Source organism: Vipera ursinii, assembly GCF_947247035.1.
Source record: "Vipera ursinii genome assembly, chromosome: 1".
Classification (NCBI taxonomy): Eukaryota; Metazoa; Chordata; class Lepidosauria; order Squamata; family Viperidae; genus Vipera; species Vipera ursinii.
In genome coordinates, this window is record NC_139512.1 from 67,364,311 (window position 1) to 67,382,645 (window position 18,335).

General features: G+C 36.6%; 1 protein-coding gene across 1 annotated transcript in view; it reads left to right on the forward strand.

The window, feature by feature from the left end:
- Positions 1-1,923: 1,923 nt before the first annotated feature.
- The window catches only part of LOC310632428 (cytosolic phospholipase A2 beta-like), a gene marked incomplete at both ends in the record, with an annotated part of 39,376 nt that continues 22,964 nt past the window's right edge, over positions 1,924-18,335 (forward strand). Inside the window, 7 exons of the mRNA XM_083349646.1 lie at positions 1,924-1,944; positions 8,376-8,448; positions 11,942-12,078; positions 13,883-14,014; positions 14,729-14,787; positions 17,062-17,104; positions 17,341-17,404. Of these exons, the coding sequence (XP_083205772.1) occupies positions 1,924-1,944; positions 8,376-8,448; positions 11,942-12,078; positions 13,883-14,014; positions 14,729-14,787; positions 17,062-17,104; positions 17,341-17,404 (529 nt within the window). The remainder of the gene's footprint in view (positions 1,945-8,375; positions 8,449-11,941; positions 12,079-13,882; positions 14,015-14,728; positions 14,788-17,061; positions 17,105-17,340; positions 17,405-18,335) is intronic.

Here is an 18,335-nt window from a genome sequence, read left to right on the forward strand (position 1 = left end):
TTGGCAAGAGAAAAGAGAAATTTCTCTTTTCTAGCTTTTCGTTTCCTTAATATAGTTTTTGAGTTCTTGTCTTCTTTCTTGTAACTGCATTGCACCTTCTATTTTGTTGAAGGTTCACAAAATATGCAGAATGAGTTGTAAATGAAATTGGATGCTGGCACCATGCTTTATGTGCTATAGCTGTATAATAAAGAGAAATGTAATAGGAAAGATCCCACACAAAGAAAAGGATAGATGTTTTCTGGGTGGGAGGTCCAGGAAAGTTGTGATGGTTTGAAATGGGTAAGATGGGAACAAAAATGCTTTCTCAGGTAGAAAAGAAAAAAGAAGGGACACAAGAAACAAATTGTAAACATTGTTTTATCCTAATTTCAACAAGTGAAATGATATTATTAATAATTCTAAGAACATCTTGTTATGTTGCATGTCAATAGCTTGTATGCTAGATGGTTTATGCCAATAAAGTAGTGCCTCATTGCTATTTTAAAACCCCGCATCAAATTATTTTTTGTGGTAGGATAGTTTCAGACAATAAGGTAGATATAGATAAAAATTTACATTCAGCAATGTAATTTGGTATAATAGATTGCTACACTGTCTTGGAGAATAGGAAGAACATTTCTCAGGGAGACAGTCATATCAATTGCCACTAGAATCTCCTCATGATACTGTTCTATTTTAGGACAGTTCCTAGGATAATGCAGCTACCTTTGGCCCAAGATCACGGGAAGAGGTGTAGCTGTGTTGAAGCATTATAAAGAATGACTCCTTTCTACTTTGAAGGATCTTTTTGTAAGTAAAAAGGATGACCAGCAACATGGTGGATGGATTTCATTATAGTCATGATAGGTGACCATTAGAAAACCTGAAGGAGTGGCCTGGGACATATCATCTGGGAGAAAGTTTATCTACTTCTATATGATTGTTAAGAGGCAACACTGACTTGATGACACATAACCAACCAACCAACCAACCAACCAACCAACCAACCAACTAAGCAACCAACCAACCAACCAACCAACCAACCAACCAATTTCTCCTATCATCTGGTCATCAGATTTTTACACTCTGTGTATCACCTTTTTATTGCCAGTTATGTAATTTCATTCTGTCCTGGAGACTTGTTTTTCCCCCTCACCATTGATCATGATATTAACAGTTACAGGTTATAGTCTACTGTAGCGGTCCCCAACCTTTGTGGCTTCGTGGCAGGATGGAGAGGGGAACCAGCCATATAAGTCCTTCGGGAGAAGGGCGGTATAGAAATAAAATAAATAAATAAATAAATAAATAAATAAATAAATAAGTGATGGGCTGGCACACATGGATGCATGCAGTTCGACTTGCATGAGTGGTGGGCCGGCACACCGGTGCATGCGTGCATAACTCCACTTGTGCAAGCTGAGCTGCATGTTTGTATGTGTGTGTGTGTGTGTGTGTGTGTGTGTGTGTGTGTGTGGGCCCACTGCTCATGTGACCCAGTTGCAAATAGGCCACGGCCAGTTGTAGGCTGTGGCCTGTGGGTTGGGGACCCCTGGTTTATCACATCATATCTGAAAAATGGGTAATTATAACAAGAAAATAGTGCTACTGTTTGTGTAGTGGGAAGAGAAGGAGAGAAAAATCAGGAACTATTTGTACTGGAATGAATGCATTGCTTCAGGATTCAGAACAGATAATGGTTGGTTACTTCACCTGGGTTTATGGTGATGAAGTTTGACTGCAGCTATTTCTTGGGCTAGAAAAAAAAAACACAGTCCTTTCTTGTTTTCTTATTCAGAAGTCACATTGGGTGGAGCCTGGAACGTGCATATATGATTCTTGTCTTTTGGGATGTGCCAAGGAAGAGCAGCAACAGATTTGTGTGCTGCCTGTCTGTTAACAGACTGTTTCTTGCGCTTGTGAAAAGTCTACTTGACAAGAATGGAAACCACAGATCAGAAGGTAAGGAAGAGACTGTCATTGCTGTCTATATATATTTTTTTAATTTCTCTGCTGAGAAATCATAACAAGTAGGTACATTCTCTAATCTTTCAGTCAATCTGAATTTTTTGAAATGATGAAAGTTGGCCCTATTTCAAACTTTGAATAGTTTCTGGGTGTTCTAATAAATAGATGAGATCTCTTTCTCTACAAGAAGAAGAAGATACTAATCTGTTACTGGGTGGGTTTGAACGTTATAAAATTGGTTGGGCATTGAAAGGAATGACTGAAAATCCATTTCAACTTTACGGACAAAGCAAACTTCTTAAGAATGTCAATCAACTCCTTGTTGTTGATATATTATTTTAAAAGGATAGGAGCAGAAAAGTGATTCAAGAAAGTTGAAGACATATACAAGGTGTCCTTGCAAAAATTGCCCCATGTGCCAGTAAAAAAACAATCAGTAGCTTTGGGAATGCTTTATTGCCTTTCAACATCTCAGTCTTAAGTAGCAGGTTTGGGGAGAAAATCTGGCTGTTCATTTGGATTTCAGCACATAAATTGCGTTTTAATTTATTAATCTTGTTTCCGTGGTTTTGGTTTCACACTGATTAATTAATCCTGCTTGTTTCCTTTTTTTATTGTAAAAAGTCTAGATGTCTTTGAAACTATCAACAAGATGAAATTTTGCAACCCTGCAGATTATTTATTATTTTTAAAAAAAACAACTTATTTTTTTTAATTTTATTTTAATTCCATTTATATCCCGCCCTTCTCCGAAGACTCAGGGCGGCTTACAAGCTTAGCAGTAGCCTTTATTCTATGTATATGCCTGCTTATTAGGGCTTTCATACACACCCCAAGCGGCATTATTACAAAGTCAGCTTAATTGCCCCCAACAATCTGGGTCCTCATTTTACCTACCTCGGAAGGATGGAAGGCTGAGTCAACCTTGAGCCTGGTGGGACTCGAACCTGCACTAATTGCAGGCAGCTGGTGTTACTTAAGGAGGCATTAGCCCACTGCTCCACCAAGGCTTTATTATAAGATGTAGCTAACGTTTTGTGAGATTACACCCTGTTTATTTCTTCAAAACCATGTGATAGCATCAAAGGAGGTTGGTGCATGCTGCATTTCAAAGTTTTGCCATTTAAATATGAAGGGGCACACTTTTTTGCGTGCAAAGAAAAACTTAGCTGTCTTCATTCAATTCACTATTTAACTTGTCTTTTTCTTTTTTTGTTTAGAGTTTTTGAACACAATAAAAGCATACGGTAAAAAAGGAAAAATAAGAGAGAACATTTTTTTAAAAAAAGAAAAGAAGTAAAAAAAAAAGAAAATATAAATTATAACTTCTATCGTTCTTTCTATCCAGTAGTTGCAGTCTCACTCTTTCCTCTCCCTCTTTAACCCTTTTTAGTTCTAATATCATCAATTCAGTCTTTTTTTTTTCTTTCAGCAAAAAGTTCGCATAAAGTTTCTAGTCTTTCAAATAGGTCTTTAGCATTTTTTCTTGGCTTTTCATGTTTCAAAAGGAATATAGTCTTTTAAAAACATATCTAACTAATAGTTAGATAGAAACATATTGAAATACGACAGGAATGCAGAGATAGCAAAACTTGTAATTTAAATCTACTGTAACTGAGATCTTAAAAAGCAAGAGAACGGAGAAGGGCAATTTAAATTTGTGAGTAATTATTGGGAGAGACAACTGGGCAATTCCAATAAATCCCCTTTGATGAATTACACTTAAAATCCTTATATAGAATTAACTGAAAGAAAATTGAACACTTTTATAGTGCAAAATAGAAAAAGCAATGCATTTTAAAAAAAATGTGTGTATAATTGTATATCTAACTGTAAAACTGGAAACCTGTGATTCACACTCACACACACACACACACACACACACACACACACACACTCCTACATGCATATATTTTAATTTTTATGAGTTTAAAGTAAATTAATTCTTAAAAATTGCAATCCTAGGATGATTTTGATATATTGGCAGGTCTTTAATTCTGTGCTGGTATTTTTATTCCTACTGATATTGGTCTAATTCCTGTTTAGAAACCATGTCAGTCATGAGCAATTATTTTGAATCAGTTCCATCATATATATAAATTGGGGTGCACACCATTTTACATAACTAAAAATATTCCCACAATTTTTCTAGTATCTAAAAACTTTTGTTCCAGTAATCAAATCAGACAATTTTTTTAAAATTTAAATTTATTAAATGTAATAGGTAGTCCACCTTTTCACCACAATATACATCAGTTCTCCAAATTCCTAATAAAAGAAAACATTAGCATTGAAAAATAATAATGCTCTCATTCAGACATATTCTTAATTTCCCTTTCAATTCTAGCCAGGAGAGATATAGTAGCCTCTCCATTTAACTATATAAAATAGATGATTGATGAGAAAATATGATATCAAATTAGGTAAGTAAATTACACCTTTCCTAAACTACTTTTTCCCCAAGAAATTAAACTGCCAGCTTTATTTAGAAGGCCAACGAATTCTGACAGGTTGAGAAAAGACACTAGAAGGTGAACAAGTTGGTGTAGGGTGGGATAGGTATCTTAAAATTTTAAAATATTTTGTCTGGTTTAAGTTGATAGTTCTGGACTGATATTATCTGCAGACAGAGCAGTTATTTAACTTAAGTCCATTTCTAGAAGTTCTCTAGTTTTATGAAAGATATATCTATCTTTTAATATTTTTCTCTCTTGTATTTCCAACATCTTCACAGTGATTGATAGACCTGCCTCACAATATATGCTACCTCCAGTCTATGGCTGCTTGCTGGGCAGCCTAGGAAAACACTTTTAAATATCAATATGCAACTCGTCTCCTTTTTTTCTTTGAAAATATGCTACAAAATCTATTGAGTAGTGGTGGTAGAAATAGAAATAGGGTAAAGGTAGTCCTTGACGTACCCCATTTGTTCAGTGACCATTCAAAATTACAATAGTACTAAAACCAATCTTCACAATTATGAGAGTTGCAGCATCCCCACAATCCCAATATCCAAATTCAGGCAACTGGCATGTATTTATGACTTTTGCAGCATCCTGGGGTCATGGGATTCCCTTTTGCAATTTTCCCAGCTGGTTTCTGATAAGGAAAGTCAATGGTGGAAGTTGGATTCACTTAATGACGGTGTGACTTAGTGAAAAACTGCAGGGATTCCCTTAACAACCGTGACAAAAAAAGTCAAGTTTGTAAAATTGAGGGTGGCTCACTTAACAACCATCTTGCTTAGCAATGGAAATTCTGGTCCCAGTTGTGATCATAAGCTGAGGACCATCTGTTTTGGGGGAGTATATGGTCAGTGCCATAACAATAGCTTCTGCTGCAAAGTGGGACAACTTTCTTTCATGAAGGTTAATCTTGGGAGAGGAATATAGTCTGTGTGATGACAGTAGTTCTTCATGAGCTTGTCTGGTGAAATTTAAACACATTTGGATTCAATTAATGATAGTAAAGATTTCAGCAAATGATCAGATGTTTATTGCATTATACTGACATAGAATAGCTGCTGACTCTAATCAGCTAGGAATGTGCATATTCCCATCTGTGTCATTATATACATATTCAATTCCAACTTTAACAGATAGTTTTTAAATAGTTTTAAAGTCAGATACCAAAATGCCACAGTTATATACATTATGGATATATGATTTCCCAATATACATTGTTTTATATGCATTTGGGGGACTCTGTGTATTGTATGCTTTATATGCAATTAACTAAATATACTGATTAGACAAATGCATGCTGTTTTTTAACACAATGTTCTCCAGTCACTGTTGGTTTTATATTTCTAAGACAGGGACTGCTTAGGGTAGTCAGGATATCTGGGAATCTGTACTGTATGGAGTCTGTGGTGCCCGTTGAGCTTTGTTGCTTGCTTGGAGATATTTCATTACCTGACCAGGTAACATAATGTTTCCTAGTTAGGTAATGAAACATCTACAAAGAGGTGAATTAATTTATCCTGAATGGGTTTTGGGGATGGACGTTCTTTTGGAGGAGAAAAGACAGGATACTAGGACCCAACAAGTAGCCAGAGAATTGAGGGAAATTAGTATAAGGATTATTAAAGGAGAAGTTAATGGAAATGTCTCTCTGCAACAGTAGGAGATTCCTTAATTATTTCCCTTAGCAGGATATTAATATTTAGGCAAGACAGGATGAAAAGTGAATTGTGCACCTTTGCTACTGTAAAGCTCATTTGAAATGGTGTTTAATTAGTGATATAACTGTAACTATATGTAAAGAAGGTGCAGCTGGCAGTTCATCAATTTCATATGGCAAGTTGATAAAATCAGGTCTGGAAATGCTACCTTGATTGTCACTCACCTATGTGCTGTATTTCTTGAGAAGACACAGATTTCTGTGCTGCAGTCAAAGAAGATAATGTCAGGGTTTGACTAAGTCCATGAAAAGCAGGAAGGGTGGAAGAAGGCCTTAGGGCACAGTCCAAGAACCAAGACTCTGGAGGTTGGGTGCAAATGGGTGTACAAATATATTTCCCTAATTGTGAGATGATACAGGTACACACACATCACCAAATTTGCTAAGAAACTGATGATCAATGAAAAGGTCTGCAATTCTGATGCTAAAAATAAGGTAGCTTTGCCTGGGACAATAACTTGTCTGGTTAGTTCTATAATTTGAGGTTGTTTTAAACACATTGGTTATATAATAGGAAGTGGAACTACAATTTTATAGGCAGGGAAATAGGGAAATAATTAATGGTATGCACGGTAAAAGGTGGAAGAACTATATTTTTATGCTTTAATTAAATGAATAATGAATGCTGGAATTTCTAATTGCAGGGCATCCATGCTGCATTTCTTGTTTAATGATCTCAATTTCTATAACTTTCTATAACTCATTTATACTACTGTAATAAAAATGATGAAAGATAATAAAATGATTGTATTACAAAATGTTAAACATGGGAATCCTTATATGCAAGCAGGAAGTATGGCTTTTTAAAAAAGCTTCATTAAAGAAAGTATAAAGGACAGAGAAGAGTAGGAAGCTTGGAAAGAGAAGAATAAAAATTCTGCAAGGTTTTGAATACTTTGAGTTGCAAGGCAAAAGTTATAACTGTGCTATTATAGTTGCCCTTTAAAAGGTGGATGAAGACATCCTTAGATCGAAGAACAGCATTAAGGAAGCATTTTTGAAAGAAAAGCTTTTATTGTGTCTCCTTTTATGTGCATTTTGATACTTTAACTTGGTATATATAATAATTCAATTTCATTTTGTCTGTGTATGTATACACAGAAAATGCTATGCATGAAAATATGTATGATAAGGAAGCAGTCCACAGGAATGGAAAGTGACTGATAGAATATTTGTAATTTACGGTTGAACTGTCGGGTCCTTGATTCTCTCTGAGCTTGGTGGGGTTTTTTTGCAGACATTTCATTACTAAACTAGGTAACATCATCAGTGCTAGAAGGGAGTGGGGTTTGCTCTTATTTTTATATATTAGTGGCTTGCCCTGTCAGTGTTAGTGGAGAGTGTTCGTTCTTGATGATTTCTTGATTAGGCTGTTTACTGTTAGCTTGTTTGTCTATGTCAGTAGTTCCTTGGTTGGGTTATCGTTTAGTTCTTGATTGTTGGTCTAATATTTATCTCGGTGTTAATCTCTCAAAGTATCTCTGCAGAAAAATTAATTTCTGTGGTCAGGTTTCAAGATTCTACCAATTACCTTATCAACAATATAGATTTTTCCAGAAATCCCAGTACTTCATGTTTCCTGAGCTTGCCAGTTTTATAGAGGTTAATATAAAGCCCTTTCACATACACATAAAATACATATCATAAAAATAAAAAAAACATGTGGCAGTCAAGCATCACATAATAACCATTAATGAATCCAAGAGATGGGCTCTGTCACACAGATTATTGCATGACCATGGCCATCTCCAGGCTTATTTGCAAGGACTTCTCATAAGGAAAGTAACCTGGATTTGGAAAGTATAATAATTTAACTACTGAAGATAATGAAATCTGGATATTCTATATGGCAACCATAGCTGTGTGGTATGGCAATGATCATGAAGTAATCTGGAAAACATTTAAACACTAAAAGAACAAGGAAAGTATGCATTTCATGAGTTTTAGGGTTACTAAACCAGGGTGGCCCTTCCCTTCTGCACTGCACCAGAATTCCACAGCAACATCTAAGGATCTTTCGCAGCTGGGCATTGCAGGGAAATATCATAAGCTGCCTATAACAAATAGCAGTAGCACTTAGATTTATATAGCGCTTTGTAGTTCTTTACAGTCCTTTCTAAGTGGTTTACAGAGTCAGCATATTCCCCCAAAATGAAAGGAATATGGATGGTGGTATCCAATAACACATGTGAGATCCTAGGGACTGGCTCAGGACCTCATTACTGGCTTTGTTTCCATTGCAGAACCAACTATTTCCACTAAGCCTGCTGTCTGTCAAGATACTGAAAGCCAGTATCTTCCCCTCTTATACGCCAGGTAAGTTCCTGCCATCGTATGGTTGAAAAATAAAGTTGAGTTACTTGTGTTGATCTCACAGAAACATAAATTTAGAAAAACTGAGCTCAGAATGTTAGAGATTGTTTTGTGACTTAGAGCAAAATAAAATATAATAAATTTGATTGTTTACAGCTTATATGGATATCAATCTTTTCCCCCCAAAAGCATCTCTTGCTTTTGTTCCAGATTTTTCAATTGATTCTCTACCACTAGTCCCTAGGTTTCATTTTCCTGTTAATGCACCACTCTGTCTCCAACCCAAAAGCATGGTTTTCAATAAATTTCCTGCAAGTTTCCAACTTGGCGGAAATGGCAAAGATTTCAGCATATTTGAAAGAACAATCGCAATAGAGATATATTGTGGAATGGAGAAGATGGATCGAATATATTCAGAATAAATATGGGACTAAAAAGTTTCATTTAGCATTTGAATAAGTATTAGTTTTATATGATGTATTATTAGTTATTTATTATTTGTTAGTAATTTAGTTATGTTTAAGGGGAGTTAAAGTGCGATAGAATTTAATGTTTTTTTTAGCTTGTTAGCATATTTTAGCTTAAGTTTGTAAAGTTTATACCCTGTATTCAGCTCTGGGAAGTCGGGGGGGGAGGGGAGGGTGAGGGAGGGTAAGGGGGAGGGGAGGGGAGGGGGAGAGAGGGAGTTTTCCTTTTTAAAAAATGTATTGTAAAACTTTTCAATTAAAAAAAATAAATGAATTTCCTGCAGTGAATCTTCAAATAGTCTTTTCTGGAACCCAGATCAGGACATGCTTTCTTATTACACTTTTTTCTATGAAGAGGATCTATCTTCTACACAGTTTGCACTGCTCCTATATCTTGTTTGATGTTTTATCTCATTAAATTGAATCTCATTTCCACTACATAAAATTGTTTCTAAAAATTCTACATCTTAATAACAGTTTCTCAGAATCTGAGGACTTCCAGTTTTGTGCCCGTAGTGCATGGCCATGTGAGAGCGGACCTCCGCTCCCCACAGCTAGTTTTGTCCTGCCAGGAGAACCCTTGATGGGTCCGAAGTTGCCTCAAAGAGGTGACCGTGAAGGAGGGGCACCCCATTGATCACGAAGTGATGGCAATTGCTTCATTTGATCTGGGGGAAGCCGTCTGAACCTGACAGGAGAAAGGCTAGCCACATGTCAGCATCTAGCCCAAGTTACCTGCAGCCGAGAAGTCCAAGAGCACTAACAAGAACAACAGTGAACAGTGTGCTTGGAATTGGTGAGAGTATTTGATCTTCTCTCTCTTATTTTGCAACTAAGTCCCTGGGAAAGTTCCCCAAAGCAAAAAACCTCTGAAAGTGAGGGGAGGGGACTACATTTCCATTCCCCCATAGATGGAAGGAGCAAATTAACCTTTAAGGAGGAAAGAAACATATTGAAATTAAATTTAAAGTACTACAATCTGATCAAACTTAGAAACTAAAACAAACTGCCAAGATTATATTCTAAAGAATTTTAATGAAATTATTAAAAAAAGAAAAATAATAAGAACTTCTTGTCTGAAAGACCTAGAAAACAAATATTTGCTGACATCTAGTGGACAACTAGAATATAGCACATTAAAGACAACGCCCAGAAACAAAGAAAAATTTGTTCCCATGACCTCTAATAACCTTTAAGAAGATAGTTGCCAGGGAACAAAGAAGAGATTGTATACTGGGCTAGCTATAAGATTGGAAAGTGTTTGAAGGAAAAGAAATACTTTGATTGTGGTCTAAATTTATGAACTCTTTAAAAACTTTGATCTATGACTAAATTTTTAAGAGGGAAAGTTACAGGAAGGATTTAAGGTGGCTAAATATATTGAATTGCAATTCTGATTGGTTGACAATTGACTTCTGAAAGAAAGAATTGTTATAAAACATTGATTTTACTGAAACCTTGACAATTGAAAATTACAGGGGATTATAAAAATTATATATAAAGGCAAGAACTACCCAAAATTGGACTGTTTTGGCCAGCTTGACAAGGCTATTTACAGAGACTATGGCACTTATGATGGATTACTCGAAAGGGGGAGATAACATGGTTATGACATATTCATCAAAAATGATAGAAAACCACACTTAATATCTACTCTTGAAGGATTTAGCTGGAAAGATCAAAGACCTCTAGAAGCAACATTTCAAGACAAAACAAATACTTTCCAAGAAGAAATTTATGCAATGCTATGACAGATACCAATCACAATAGCTCTAAATCATGAGGAGATTAAACATAACTTTGACAACATAAATGAATACACTTCTAACTTAAATTTACAATCAATATATATATATATATATATATATATATATATATATATATATATATATATATATATATATATATATATATATATATATATATATATATATAAAATTCATGAACCAAGAGAACACACTGTACACCAGGTTGTTATTATAAAAAATCAATAAAACTCTTACAAAAAAAAGAGTTTCTCAGAATCTAAAGTTCTGAAAAACCTTTAAATTAATTCACTTACGGTAATTCATTTATTTATTGCATTAACAGAGGGATTGAATCAAGATCATGTGAGATACTAATACCACTCTATAATGCCTTAGTAAGACCACACCTAGAATTGTGCATCTAGTTTTGGTCACCAGACTATAAAAAAAATGAGACTCTAGAACAGGCATGTCAAACTCGCGATGTCACGTGATGTCGCACGACGTCTTGGAGCTTTTTCCCCATTGCCCGCAATGGGGTGGGTGTGGTTTTGTCACGACGCGTCCGGCCTGCGGGCCAGCAGTTTGACACCCCTGCTCTAGAAAGAGTGCAGAGAAGAGCAACAAAGATGATTAGGGGACTAGAGGCTAAAACATATGAAGAACAGCTGCAGGAAATTGGCATGGTTAGTCTAGTGAAGAGAAGGACTAGGGGTGACATGATAGCAGTATTGCAATATTTGCAATATTTGAGGGGCTGTCACAGGATGGTGGGGGGACTCAACCTATTTTCCAAAGCCAGACAAGGAACAATGGATGGAAATTGATCAAGGAGAGATTCAACCTAGAAATAAGGAGAAACCTTCTGATAGTGAGAACAATCACCCAATGGAACAATTTGCCTTCAGATATTGTGGGTCTTTCATCCTTGGAAGCTTTCAAGAAGAGACTGGACAGCCATCTGTCAGAAATGGTATAGGGTCTCCTGCTTAAGCAGAGGGTTGGACTACTAGGTGATCTATAAGTTCCTTTCCAACTCTGTTATTTTATTCTATTCTATTGCATTTTTAGCTTGCCACAATCACTTTGACTCTTGGTGGCATGTATTTAATGTCTAATAATGTATAGGTTAATATATAACAAACAGAACTTAGATATTTTTAGAAGTAGGTGGCACTTTTAAATTCCCATAGGTATTTAGCCATTATATTTCTTCTGTTTCTTAAGCTGTGCTGAATATTTGAAAAAACAATTACCAGTTTCTTCTTTTTCTTGTTGTAGTTTTCGCATCTCATTGCTACGTGACTTTGCATCTGCCAACAGCATCACAGGAGATATTCAGAACCCAGACTGTCAGGAATTTTTATTACCCAGTCTGGAATGAAACATTTTATTTTAGGATCCAAACCAAAATCAAGGTAGTGTAACGTAATTGCAAATAGTGCATACTATTTGAGCTTACAGGATAAACAAATCCATAAAATGTTATTGCAAAATTGACTTTTCCAAATGAAACTGTAAAGTTTGCTCCCTGATTTGATACTTGAAAAGGAAAACAAACTACTGAAATTTTTGTCTTCTATCATTTGGAGATGCTTGCATGCCTGAAAGTACTTATCAGAAGTTTTGTGTGTAGGCGCAGAGATCAGATAGTTAATGCCTTTTGTTCAGAGATTACTGTTAATCCATTGCCAAGATTTGAAACAAATACCCTGAGGTTGCCAGTAGTGAAACATATTCCATTACACATATTTAATGTGAGAGTTTTAAAATGCCAGTGGCATCTGTTGTAAAAGAAAAGAGTGCTAATAATTTCTGGGAACTTAGTAGACAGTTTTTTTGGGGGGGGTTTCCTAATATAATATCCCAGAAAACACATTTTGGTTAAGTTTTCAGGTGATTTTTCCATCTTTCCTGGAAATGGGGCAGTATATATTTATTTAACCACACTGGCATTGGAAGAATTATTTAGATGAAACAGCACCTAAGACCTTTTCAAACATCTTAATGCCAGCTCTATGCCTTGATCTTAGAGATTCTGATCCAAACTGGGATAGGGTTGCAGAGGGCTGGATATCATTGATAATTTGGCACCAGCAGAATGATCAAGGACATGACTAAATAGATGATTTAAAGAAGAGTGGAGAGAGGTTCCAGTCTAAGGTCAAGACAAAACCTTCAGTATCAACAATACATCAAGATGTCATGAGCAATAGGCAAAGGTCATAATTTCCAGAATTTCCCTAAGTCTGAGTATAGCTAGACTTGATTGGTTCTGATTGCAGAAACTGAAGTGCTTGGGAGTAATAAGACAAGCTGTTATTTGCAAGTGGAACATGATGTCCAAAGTGATCTTTCAAAGAACTGATAGGCCTTTATATCTTGGCCCTTTTGGTTCTTGACACAAAAGTATTTGTATTGTCACAGGGTAGAGACCATGATTTGGAGTTGAAATGAGAATTCAGAGGAAGTGGAAGATGGTTTGGTAGTCCCTCAGTACTATCTCCTGAGATCGCCAAATGACCATAATTATTGATTTGGCTTCTGTTCTTCCTTCTCTTTGTCCTTTATCTGAAAGGTCCAATATTTTGAGCAATACGTTAGAGACACCATAAACTGGATCAATATTATGAAGATAGGATCTTGTATTTTTCCAAAGACTTGAGGTAAAAATAGCAGCCTTTTTTTAGATCAAAGTTTCCAAGTAGGAACAAAAGGTAATTATCACTCATCTGAAGTTAGAGATTTGCCATAACAGATGGTATCAAAAGCTGCTGAGAGAAATGAAAATCCCTCAAAAACAGACCTCCATCATAAAATAGAAATAGACACAAAGAAGATATTATGAAAAACAGTATCTTTCTACACATTTTAAAGAGCTAGAATTGGCTGCTGAAGTTTCAAATACAACTTGGATTTATCCATTTATGTATATGGTAGTGGAGAATATATAGTACTTTCTCTCAACAGGTTCCACATTGATTATCCAAAATAAGATTCAGATTGGGGGGGGTATAAATGAAATAAATAGATATTATACATAAGTAAATAAATCAGCAGCTGTACAGAGTTAATAAGACTGACTAATTAGATTTCTTACTCTGAGTATAGGTCAATAGCCAAAATTCCATCAATTTGGAAGAAAATATTACAACAGAAATATCTACAATGTCATCAGTAAAAAGGTGCCTGCAATTGCCATTTCTTCTCTTCTGTCTCCAGAATATCATACAGTTGAATGTTTGCGATGGTGATCCAGTCAACAATGATGATATCCAATTTATTGTTATTTTTGATTTATCAAAACTTCAGCCTGGAAATTCAGTCCTTGAGAAATTCTCCTTAAAACCAAAGGTGAGAGCCAAAAAGTTATTTTGAAGATAACGTAGGGTACATTTATTCCTTATCCTTAATGGATGTTCTTTTCCCAAGTTTACTAAACGGTATATTTCATGAGTTTTGTGGAAGGAAAGCACAGATAGAGTGAAATTTAAGGAAATGTTTTATAAGCCTAGACATAACTATAAAGTGTTTATTTTGAAATGTGGAAGTTTATTTCTGTGAAAGTACAATTTCTATCCATTTGCTTCACCAAAAATCAAAACTATAGGAGACTCAGGCAACCATTCCTGTTAAAATAGTAGGTGGCCAAGAAAAGAAGTGTCCTTATAAAGGGGATTAGGCTTCCAATCACATGTCATCTAAACAAAGTTTGAAGCAACCTCAATTTCCTTTCCTTTCCTTTCCTTTCCTTTCCTTTCCTTTCCTTTCCTTTCCTTTCCTTTCCTTTCCTTTCCTTTCCTTTCCTTTCCTTTCCTTTCCTTTCCTTTCCTTTCCTTTCCTTTCCTTTCCTTTCCTTTCCTTCTTTCCTTTCCTTTCCTTTCCTTTCCTTTCCTTTCCTTTCCTTTCCTTTCCTTTCCTTTCCTTTCCTTTCCTTTCCTTTCCTTTCCTTTCCTTTCCTTTCCTTTCCTTTCCTTTCCTTTCCTTTCCTTTCCTTTCCTGTGGACTGCATATGTTAATGTTTTGTCTTCATTACTGTACATTTTATAAATGTTTTTCTATTACCAGAAACAAAAACAACCTTATCGTTATGAATTTCTAGAAGTGGAATTCAAGCTCTCAGATGTGTAAGTGATTTGACAGCTGATATAAAACATTAAGTCATTGTTCATAATTTGGTTCTTGGAAAATTCCTTCTTTGAATTATTCAGCAGATAATAAAGCTTGTCTTGGGGGTATTTGAGTAAACTATCCTATCCTAACTTAACCTGTCCTATCCTGTTTTGTTTAGTAAGCCATACAGTTCTGCAATGATCTGTTACAGAATTCAATATAAATATATTCTGATACATTGCCTGGATTTATGTAACATAACAGACTGAAGCAGATCTCTGTTCATATAGCATACTGTATTCCAGGGGTGTCAAACTTGCAACGTCACATGACGTGTCGCAACATATTGCGACTTTTTCTCCATTGCTGGCAATGGAGTGGGTGCAGTTTTGGCATGATGCATTATTATTCTGAATTTAAGGAACTATATTTCTTATTTTTGTTTATAATTGCATAAGTTAGAAGTTATATAAAACAGGAAAAAAAGGTCTGTTTCTGGTCTATTTTCTCCTTTTTCTTCTCCTTTTTCTTCTGTAATAATTATAATCAATAGGATCTTTTCATGATGACAATCATTTCCTGTAATGGCTCCATCTCTATTCAAGGAGGTTCTCCAGGCTAACCATGAGCCCTAATTTTAGTTTTGTAGGTGGAAGAGAAAAGAGCTTGCTTTATTTATTAAATGTATAATCAGCCTTTTTGCTTCTATAAGCTCCGATGGTGAATTTACAACAAGAAAGAAAAATCTAAAGGTGTTTAATTGACAAATTATCTTATCCTTTAATTCAGTGCTGTACTGAAGTACTGCTGGTATTGTTTTATTTTTGGATTATTTGTTATGGTTGGTTGAGTGGTGCAATAGCCTAGAGGTAAAGCCCCAAAATCTGGAGGCTGAGAGTTCAATCCTAGGCAGCAACAGATATTTCTCTATCAGGGCGCAAAGAGTAAATATCTGCTCTGAACTCCGCATAGGCATCAGGAAGGGCATCTGGCCAGTAAACGCTCAGCTCCATTCAGTTACCTTTCAGTCCTTCCCAAGCACCTGGGAAAGGCAGATGTTGTTTGAGATATTGTCACAGCTTTCCAAGCACAACTGCCCATTTTCAATTGACTGAGGGTGACTTTGTTCAAGTGGTGTTCCAGTTGTTATGTTGTTGTTGTTGTTGTTGTTGTTGTTGTTATTATTATTATTATTATTATTATTATTATTATTATTATTATTATTATCATCATCATCATCATCATCACCACCACAGTGGTTAGAATGCAGTACTGCAGGCTAACTCACTGCTCACTCCAGGAGTTCGATTCTGACTGGCTCTGATAGCCTTCCATCCTTCTGAGGTCAGTAAAATGAGGACCCAGATTGTTGGGGGCAACATGCTAACTCTTTAAACTGCTTAGAGAGGGCTGTAAAGCACTGCGAAGTGGTATATAAGTCTAAGTGCTATTGCTATTGCTTAGTAAAGGTAAAGGTAAAGGTTCCCCCGCACATGCATGCTAGTCGTTTCCAACTCTAGAGGCCGGTGCTCATCTCTGTTTCAAAGCCGAAGAGGCAGCGCTTGTCCAAGGACGTCTCTGTGGTCATGTGGCCAGCATGACTAGATGCCAAAGGCGCACGGAACGCTGTTACCTTCCCACCGTAGTGGTCCCTATTTTTCTACTTGCATTTTTACGTGCTTTCGAACTGCTAGGTCGGCAGAAGCTGGGACGAGTAACTCTGTTAGGCGGCACTCATTATTTGACCTGCCAAACTGCCGACCTTCTGATTGACAAGCTCAGCGTCCTAACCCACTGAGCCACCGCGTCCCGATTGCTCAGTGGTGGGATTCAAATATGTGAACAACCGGTTCTCTATGTGGATGCCACTTCCGGAAGTCCATTCTAGGCCTGTGCAACAAAAAAAATAGCTACTTGTTCTGCCGTACTGGTGCAAACTGGCTCAATCCCACCACTGCTATTGCTATTATATTTTGGATTTGGTTTTTCCACACTCCATTATGTTTTATTGGTGTCCCTTTTAATTCAGTTCCTGGACAAACTGATAAAGATGTACTGAGTAAAGAATTTTATTCTGTGTCACAATACACAAACATCTTAATGATTTATCTGTCTGTAGTTGCAATTTATAGCATAGGAGTGTCTGCAGCTGTTTGTATTCCCTTTCTTCTTCTTGTCAGTCATTCACAAAGCCTTATTTATAAAACAGCAAAGACTAACAACATTGTTCTTACTTGTTTTTTTTGTGTGTATATGTTTATTTTTCTTTTTTTTCCTGTGCTTTTTAGGCCAGGCCCTTCTGAGCAATTGATTTCCAATGGTGTCCTGGTGGTAAGTTTATCTGGAGTCTTGTGCAAACCAGCCTTCTCTAATTTGGTATTCCTTAAAGGTGTTGGGTCCGTGTTAACCACATGGGCTGGAAAATCTGCAAGAGACAGGTTGGGGAAAATGGGTATATGCCATCATTTTTCTCCATAGGAAGCACTGCATTGTGGGATATGATGTAATGCAAGGAAAGAAATAGATCAGACGTTCTAGACACAATGTTGCATCTTTGGTTTTCATAGGCCCGTGAACTTTCCATTTTGGATGTAAAAGTGAACAAGGAGGATAATGAGAAGGTTTTGAAAGGTATGTCCCTTGTTTGTTTGTGTACATGTGTGTCTAACTTTTAGTCAGCGTTGACTCCTGCTGTTTTCTCTGCAGTTTTCAAGTGGTCTGTCATTGCCTGTGTCCCAGGGCTGAGAAAGAGGAACTGGCCCAAGGTCACCCAGCTGGCTTGTGGCTAAAATGGGATTAGAACTCATGGCCCCAGTATCTAGCACGGCCCTTAAACACTACACCAAACTGGCACTGTCTTTAGGGACTTTTTGTCTTACATAACCAGCTGGTATTTTACCAGACTCCTTTTAACTTTATCTTTATTTTTATTAGACTTATATACCGCCCTTCTCCCGTAGGACTCAGGGCAGTTCACAAGGTTCTTAAAATAACAATACAACAATTACAAAAATTAAGAACAGTTAAAATAATTACATTTAAACCTTGAATAAATATAAAACCCCAATTAAAATCCAATTAAAACCCCAATTAATACTCTCAGTCCAGGCCAGAAAGCTCAAAGAGCCAAGTCTTTAACTGCAGAGGGATTATTAGGTTGCAGTCCTGGACTGATTAATCAAGTAATTTAATATGTAAAATACTCTTTTATTAAAAACACAAACCTGATCGTCCCATGGTGGCGAACCTATGGTACGTATGCCAGAGGCGGCATGCAGAGCCCTCTTTGGGCATGTGCACTATTGCCACAGACAGAGGGACACAGGGCCGGGCTGCTCCACTCCCCCTCTCCATGCATGTGGAGTCTGGGAATAGCTGAGAGATCTGGGCTGGGTGAGGGAAACCTATAAAAGGAGCAGGTTTTGGCGGGAGAGTGAGTGAGCAGCATTTGGTGTAGAAAGTGAGTGACTGAGTGAGCGAGCATGAGCAACCAGTGGTGAGTTTCAGCGGCTGCTGCTCCAAGCCCCTTGACCAGCCAGCCATGTAGGGGAGGATGAGGATG